The sequence below is a fragment of the Chanos chanos genome, chromosome 1 (genome assembly GCF_902362185.1).
Source record: "Chanos chanos chromosome 1, fChaCha1.1, whole genome shotgun sequence".
Taxonomy (NCBI): Eukaryota; Metazoa; Chordata; class Actinopteri; order Gonorynchiformes; family Chanidae; genus Chanos; species Chanos chanos.
This window is the reverse complement of record NC_044495.1, coordinates 14258546-14267210: the sequence shown is the minus strand read 5'-3', so window position 1 is coordinate 14267210 and position 8665 is coordinate 14258546. Positions and strand designations below refer to the sequence as shown.

The 8665-nt window shown below is 40.5% G+C and overlaps 1 protein-coding gene across 1 annotated transcript in view; it reads right to left on the bottom strand.

Annotated features, from left to right (window-relative positions):
* Positions 1-8665, bottom strand: part of LOC115804559 (latent-transforming growth factor beta-binding protein 2-like) — a 94074-nt gene that overhangs the window by 27167 nt on the left and 58242 nt on the right. The window contains exons 10-18 of the mRNA XM_030765103.1: positions 7822-7944; positions 7261-7425; positions 4879-5160; positions 3671-3693; positions 3380-3413; positions 2348-2443; positions 867-992; positions 427-555; positions 1-67 (exon numbers count right to left, since the gene is read on the bottom strand). The exon at positions 1-67 is cut by the window's left edge and continues 53 nt beyond it. Of these exons, the coding sequence (XP_030620963.1) occupies positions 1-67; positions 427-555; positions 867-992; positions 2348-2443; positions 3380-3413; positions 3671-3693; positions 4879-5160; positions 7261-7425; positions 7822-7944 (1045 nt within the window). The remainder of the gene's footprint in view (positions 68-426; positions 556-866; positions 993-2347; positions 2444-3379; positions 3414-3670; positions 3694-4878; positions 5161-7260; positions 7426-7821; positions 7945-8665) is intronic.

Here is an 8665-nt window from a genome sequence, read left to right as displayed (position 1 = left end):
TATGATCCCTCTGTGTTCACACAGCGACCATCAGGACACTTACTGGGCATGTCACATTCATTAACATCTGGGTGAGAGAGAGAAAGAGGGAGAGAGAGAGAGAGAGAGAGAGAGGAGAGAGGTAGATTGGGGGAAAAAACAAGTCACAGTCTGACAGCTTGTGTGAAATAAAACTTCAGGAAGCAGTGTAGTGAAATGTTGTGCAGACTAGCAGGTCCGGTCTGTGTCTGTCAGAGGAGATTTGATCATGGGGAACTGAACAAATGTTTTATTTATGTACTTACATTTTGGGCACGAGATAGGTCATTTGGGATAAAAAAGAAAAGAAACTGTTCCAAGCACAATATGTCTTATTTCATATTCAGTCTGAATGATTGATTGGTTTCAGAACTACATTATCCAGAGACCTCTGTTGGCTGGCCTCACCTTGACAGAACTTCCTGTTCTGAGTGATAACCAGGCTGTAGCCGGTGAAGCATTGGCAGGTGTAGGATCCAAATGTGTTCACACATTTTCCTTTGCCTCCACAAGGGTCTTCCTCACACTCATTTATGTCTGAGAGAACAAAAGATGTGTGGTTATTATATTGTAACGGCAGATTTTGTTCTTGCTATTGACACAGTTTTGTTCTGTGACATGCTCTCCCTGTGCAGTGACTGAATGTATTTCTGTATAAGGAGATCTTTCAAATCAGTGTGACTAAGCTGGCAAAAAAGTGCCAAAATTGCCTCTCTTGGATTTATCTCATGTCTGATGCGACTGCACCCTGGAAAAAATGCTTATACCTCCTCCACCCCCTTAACCACCACTAACAAAACCACATCCCAATGACGCATAACCACACGCATATTTTAAGAGGGTCTCACCAATGCAGCGTGTCTGCAGGGCATTGAGTTTGTAGCCATTGTCACAGTAACAAGTGTAGCCGGTTTGGACTGGAATACACTGACCTGGCCCACAGATGCCAGGCGTGAGGGCGCACCTATCAATGTCTGTCAGAGGAGAAGAGATGATGGGGAAGTTAACAAGTATTTCAATCTGTCCTTTACATTTTATTAGTGTGGGGGGGGGGGGGGGGGGGCGATGGGGAGGGGCTGTACTGAAGAGTTCTCTCTTATCTAAAGAATGGAGAGTGCTGATTACTAAACAAAACCTTGACAGTCACATGTACTTGACTTTAAAGACTCAATAACTGATACATTCATTGATAACATCTCCAGAAGCAGACAAAGTCCACCAAACTTTAAGTAAGACAGACAACTGATCACCCTCAGCAGATATACATGAGTTATGATTGGAATAGTAAGATTTAACACCAGACTTCATCAGTTCATAAAGCTTATTCGGCTGTCTCGTGTACCGCAACACATGAAAAGTGTGTCCACCTTTATGATGTGGATGTATGGTTTACATGAGACATCCTCCTAGGATTATAATTCTCTGACACATTTCTCTCACTCTTTCTCTCTCTCTTTTTCTGATGATGTGCATGTCTGAGTTGTGTGTGGTGGCTTGCAATCTCTGGCAAGCAGAGAAAAGTCCTTCACTCAAACCTTTTCTCCCAAATAAACAGCACTGGAGGTCCATTCTTCACACGTGAAATATATATTTTTTTTACCTAGTACAGCAATTCCAAGCTACAACCGAACTGGAATTCACTTTGTCTTAAACAGGCTTGTTTAAACAGGCTTGTTTAAGATGACTGGCTAACTCTCCTTTCTGTAAAAATCCTGTTCCAAACAGCACATTTATTTTGATGATTTGCCTCATCCCTCTGTGAGCTTGTCCAAAAGCCTGTTCGCTGTGATGGTGAGGGAAAGCTGCCTGCTCAAGCTTTGCTTATCCTGAGAAAATACGACCTGTTGGACCATCTCGAATTTACAAACTTCACATGTGACTTTAAATACCCCATAAGGATTTGAAATATTGTGAAGGACGAGGAGTGTTTTCATGTTTAAAACAAAAGCACTCAGTATTGATTGATTCAGAGAAGAGAGTGATTCTAGCAGACTTAAGGCATTAGAAGTGAGAGTATAACTAAACAACAAAGTGTTAGTAGTTGTTTCACATCCAAAAGCAGAGACAGCCATCCACTCTTCAAAAAGGGTTTGGGCTTATCCCAGAGACCTTAAACACTAGACAAATGATTAACTTCATGTGTCCAGCTAAAACTAAACTATTAAACAGCATCATCCCACAATGTAAACACATTTTGAAGGGTGTCGGGTGATCAGGTGGCTTCTCCAACTCAGTAACTTCATAATACATAAATACACTTTTCAGGGGAGAGTGTGTATCCCTAGTGTAACCGCAGGACTGGCAGTATTAGGGACCTTATTCAGTTCACCTGTGACTTTTGTGGCAACATCTATGGATGCTGTGTCTTGGTCCTCAGTATCTGGTCTCAGGCGTGTGGGATAACGAGGAGTGATCTCCACCACATCTGCCAGACCACACAACATCAGAAAGATAGGCACTGTTACATATTTACACGCGGCTGTTAACAGGTTCCTGCAAATATTCACAAATATTCCCATTAACACATAATTATACAGCATATCTGAACCAAATGAATAGTCAAAAGACAGAAGATATGACATATCAGTGTAGATACATATTGTTATAAATAATATTCTGAGGTGCAGAAGGAAGCGAGCCAGAGAATGAGATTATATCACTTTTTGTTTGATTCTGGTAGTTTCTCTTCAGAAGCATTCATAACTATCTCCAGTGATTTGAGAAGAATATGAAACATTTTTGGCAAGTGAAGGTACAGATAATTGTCCTTTTTATATATTAATTCATGCAGCTGTCATCAGCATGAGAGTCAGACATCTGGATGTCTCAGTCTCTGATGCAAGGACAGTATTCCTACAGTAGCGTGACACTAAGACAAAAGTGAAATATGTTGATCTACCAGCTAAAAACAGCAGAAAAACATCCATAAATCTGTGGAAATATCATGGGTCCACTGTAAGAATCATATGGGCTGTGTTAATGTTTTCATTGGCGCAGATGTCTTCTGTATGTTGCATCCATGTCATGAGGCCCATTCACAGAAACATGGATTATAGCCCCCTGCACAGTGGGTCTTGACTTATCTTTGCTTTCTTTGGCTCTTTCATTGTGGTTTTTAACAAACTGTTATGACTACATCACCTGACTGACATGTTAGTTTTGCTTGTTTCACTGTTACTATAATAATTTGGGCTTCATACACACACACAAATGATGTCAAGGAATATTTGAGTTCACCTCTAATTAGTGTTGGGAGAAATATGTTTCTGTTCTTTTTTTTTTTTTTTTTTAACAAGTGACAAGTAACATGATACTTTCCGCTGAAATACTAATTTTGAGGAGTTAAAGTATATATTGTTACCTGACACTCCCACAACGGAATCTACAACAGTAGGCTATGGAGAGAAAGAAATTCAAGAATTATTACAATTTGGTTTGATTTTAAACACCTCCCCCACCAAACACACACACACACATACACTCACACAGACACACAGACACACACACACACACGCACACACACACAGCATCTACTACATTAACTGGACGTACATGCTTACAAGCATTTTTAACCATACCAGAACACAACTGGAATGTGTTGATCATCATTTTCTTTTATTTTCATGATTCCACTAAAAGTGAGCCAACTTACCTGGTAAACAGACTCTTCTGCAGCTGGTGAGACGGAGCAAGATTGGATGAGAGCAAGAGAAGAGGACAGAGAGAGGGGATGAGAGAGGGATAGAAGAGAGAAAGTGAAAAAGAAATTGTTAATCATGAGCTGGACAGGCCGACATTTTGTTATCGTTAGCTGTGCAACCTCTGTTGATGTTGTCATTGGGTGTTGCTCTGTTTAGAGCCCATCTTAAAGACTTTGTTTCTAATAAAACAAAGCTTAGGGTGCATCTATCCATTCAAATCACCAGGGGAGAGAGATTTCAAAAATATGCCCCATAGAAATGGACGAAGGCGAGGGACTGTGGAGTGGGAGAGAGGATGGCTTGAATAACAAGGACAAAATCCATAAATATTTATGGTATCCTCAGATAAATCATTTGGCTCTGGCAAAAGCCAGCGAATTATCTCATAACTGTAAATCAGAAGAATGTTTCACAGAAATCCCATAGGTCACAGATGTTTGACCTGTCAGGATTAAGATCTCTTCCCCAGAGCTTGAAAGGGAAGAGCACACGGATGTAGAGCATTAGGGAAGTTTTCGCTGATTTATATTCAATTTAAAGCTATGTTTTTGATATCAGCAAGAAAGCTCTGCTATCAGGGTTATTTGATCAACAAAATTCAGTTTCATAATCTGACCCACATTCTCATTTGGATCCATTGGGAAGTCATTTTAGACAAAAAAAAAAAAAAAAAACGTTATTGTGAAAACGTTTTAAAAAATCCATTGCAAAAGGAGTCTTTTTGGTTGAAGAACAGACGGCCTTTTGCTTGCCATTCAAATAAAAAGCCTAAGTGTGAAAAGTGAGTTAGTGGAGAAGTTGTCTGTTGTATCTACCTGTGATATAAACATCCTTCTCAGGTACCCTACACTGCTACATTCACAGTGTTTAACACTCTGTGTGTTCACTTTCTACAGTTTCTTTGTTTGAACCACATACCTCTGCCCTTTGTTAGCAGTCAAAACCCCAAGCAATCAACCCACTGCAAATACAGTCTTACAGGAATAATGTCAAAGACACTCTGCTGTACAGCACACATACGTAATACAGCGCATAAGTGACAGCCCTCATGAGGAAGGGGAGAAATATGACTGTGTATGTGTGTAGTAAATTAGGTGTTTGCAAAAACAATAAAAAAAATCTGCAAAGCTAACACACCAAATAGACCGTATTTACTTACTGTCCTGTTTGGGCGGGCCCACGGGAACCGGAGGTTGCTGGTGAGGGTGCTGGGGTTGGGGAATTTGTGAATGGGTGGGGGTTTGAGGCTGGTGATGGGGGGTGATGATTTGTGGAGTCTGTGGTATTATCTGGGGAGTCTGGGGGTATGAGGGGATCTGTGGAGGTTGAGACTCTGCGGCTCTGCTTAACTCTTCTTCCTCAAGCTGCCGTAGTGTGATTTGGATGTCTGAACGGGAGTACGTGTATCCATGTCCCGCTGGACAGATCTCCTTAAAGTGGTCTGAGGGAAAAAGGCCAACACAAATCACATTATCACCATAAAAGTGAAATAATAAGCATAAATACTAAACATAATGAATCACTTGTATATACAGTAATAAGGCATTTAGGTACAGATTGTGTTATAATATTACAGTATTTAACATAATAACAATAGTCAAATTCATACTCATTCTGAAGTCTTAAAATACCCATACTGAAGTCTTAAAATTCCCACTCAAAATAATCACACACTTCAAACAGCACTTCATATTGAGTGTCAAAACAACAAAACTGGAATGTTCTTGCCTTGTTTACCCTAACTCGGGAAAGCACTTACACACTACCAAAGGCTAATAATGTGTCAGACTCCTGGATGGTGTAAACATCCTTTAAAGAGGTCAGCCATGTAATATTTTTCTACCTCTACACAGCAAACATACACGCCCTGAAGAGAGTGACTGACATTCAAACAACTCAATACAGACCCAGAAACAACAGAGGGATTTCTGAGGGAAAACGTCAGGTAAAGCCGTCAGATAAAGGATCTCATGATGCCTGACCTTTAACAGGCTTTGCATGTCTGTCTGAGAATTTGACTTTGTCCAAGTCCCTTTTATCAGTCAAATCCTTGACACGCCAAAGCAAGGAACCGGCAGCTGACTCACTGGCTAAACAAATCGTCTCTTAGTTACATGTCTTCCAGATGAATTTAGCGATTTTTACAGTGCAAGTTCCCTTTGTCTTGGTGGTGAGAGCCTTTAGCTTGTACATTAGTACATACATGATAGGTATGTGACATGGATACGATTGACGGGATAGCTATTGATGATGTGGTCGAGTTTTGAGCCATTTTGTCTTCATCTTGGCTATTTGGATCGAAAAAAAAAAAAGTAATTTGCAGTTGTCAGGTCAGTAGTTGTCATTCAGTGATACATTACACTAGTCAAGGCTACTCTGGCCTCATTGATCAAGGCCGTTCTGTTTAATGCTACTCTTGTAATGCACTGCATAAGCCTATGCTAGTGGTTCAAAGCTAATCCGCGCTATCCTGCATTTGATCAAAGCTAAGAGAGGACGAGACATGAATGTCGGCAATACTTAACTAAACCTTGTATTTTCAGTCATACATGCTATTAAAAAAATGAAAAATTAGAAAATTCTGAACACTCTGTTCATCATTGTCTGGCTCTCTGAGAACACATCTCTCAGACTGTCCAAGACTGTTTTTCACAAACATGCACACTACAAAAACTGGCCTTTTTTCTTTTTTCTTTTTTCTTTTTACTGCAAAGATAAGATCAGCTGAGGGAAAAGGGAATACGGTAACTTCTTCCAATGTTTCATTTGGCTCAACAGCATGACTATTAGAGGCTCTTGCTCTCCTGGGATTTGAGTGATAACACTAGACTGACTCCAGCAATTAGTGGACCACAGCTTCTAAAGGCTCCTCTCTTTTGGTCATACTGAATACGCAGATACGGTTAACAAACTTTGGACCATATAGGGGTGACCGAGACTCAGAAAAACAGTTTTAGGGAACTACCTTTGAACATGGTTCTTTTGTGCAGGAGGTAAAGTATGCTTTCAAGTTTCTAATAATATTTGGCCTAGCATCACTCAGACTGTATTGTCAAAGTAGTTCTGTCCTCATTGTTGGAAAAATAGACTATGACTGAATATTGAATACTGAATAAGAGAGACAATTTTCTACATACAGCTGGAAATCACTAGAAATACTGCAAGATAGAAGCACAGTTGTGTGTGTGTGTGTGTGTGTGTGTGTGTGTGCGTGTGTGGATGTGTGTATGTGTTTGTGTGCGTGTATGTGTGTGCATGCGTGTGTGTGTGTGTGTGTGTGTCATGCCTGTGCCTGTTAATGTACAGCTTAAGTGCATAAGTGCAGAAGTGTTAGTGCCATGCAGTCCCGTGTGTAAGTGTATTATGTGTTAGTGCATGGTACTGTAAGGTTTATGTGTGTATAGGCAATATCTATATCTGATTTAAAGCCTCCCTTAAGGCAGTGTGATCTGCGTGTAGTGCAGAGAGAGAGAGAGAGAGAGAGAGAGCAGCATGTAGAGATGTAGATTAAAAGTAAGGTTAGTGTATGTAACCATAATACCTGTGTCTGGTAATGGGCACCTCTCACAGTTGGAGCCCCAGGCTTTGCCAACACGGCTACAGCAGCAGATCTGTTTGGTGATTCGCTGAGCGAGAGGGAGTGCGCACGTCCCTGCTGAGACTGAACGGTAGCATGTGGCTCTTTCTTCTGAAATGGCTTTATCAGCTACAGGGCAGGAAAAAAATCATCAAAATCTTTCCCCCTCATAAACATCACACACACACACACACACACACACACACACACACACTCCAAACCTCAACAAACCCACTGAAAACAGACTGTGATTGCATGAAAACAACACAAAAATAGACACAACAGACGATACACAATCAAAAAGACCAAAGAGATCTCTAAAAGTTGTATAATCAATTTGATATACTACTCATTAAAAGCCATTCTTGGTGACTGAAAGTTTTGTAATAAATACAAACATCTTTAGATGTTCTTTTCATCAAAGCTCTAGTGATCGAGCTGTAGTGATATGATTGCTGACAGTGCATGAATTAGTATGTGAGACCCTGTGTGCGTGTTTGTGTATGTGTGCACAGCACCACTTACAGATGCAGTGACTCCGAGCCTGGTCCAACATGAAGCCGGGTTTACAGGTACATCTGTAGCTACCTTTTGTGTTCAAACACTCTGCTCTCTTGCAAATCCCTGGCATCAAACACTCATTGATATCTGCGTGAACAAAGAGAGATTTTTGTCATAGAAAAATAGGACTATTAATCTCTGTTCCTGTTACAGAATATCAGAGTAATACCTTTGATTTGTGTGTAACACAAACTCTGAACAAAACATGAAAGCAATTTGAGTGATGAACGTTTCATTATGACTGAAGACAGTATCCTGCTGCATAAAAAATATGAGTTATGAAGGAAATTTGAGCCATTTTGTGAGTGCTGTATTTGAACAAAGTGAATTCTTTGTTATCGTTACGCCTTGATAGGTGTCCAAGCCTCACTCTGGCCAGACAGTTTGATTAGGGTTATGAATATCTGGCATGAACTTGAGAGAAAACTCTGGACTTCAGTGGGCAACCTGATACAGCAGAGGAGGTGGCATTTGAGCACACACACATTCGTGCACACACACACACACACACACACACACACACACACACACACACATTCTCTGGCTGACCCTCTTTCCCATTGCTACATACACAAACATCCCACATTTGACCTCCTCACCTCATCAGTACACACACACACACACACACACCGTATAGCCCTCACCATATAGTAATTGACAGTTCCATGGAGAGCCATTTTTGTATGATCCTTATTGAATCTATCATAACACTTAATTCATTTACTGTGAATCTATGACTTGCCATCTCTGCGTGTTAATCCAAATCACTGCACATACCCTGAACAAACATACACTTCACAAATTCCTC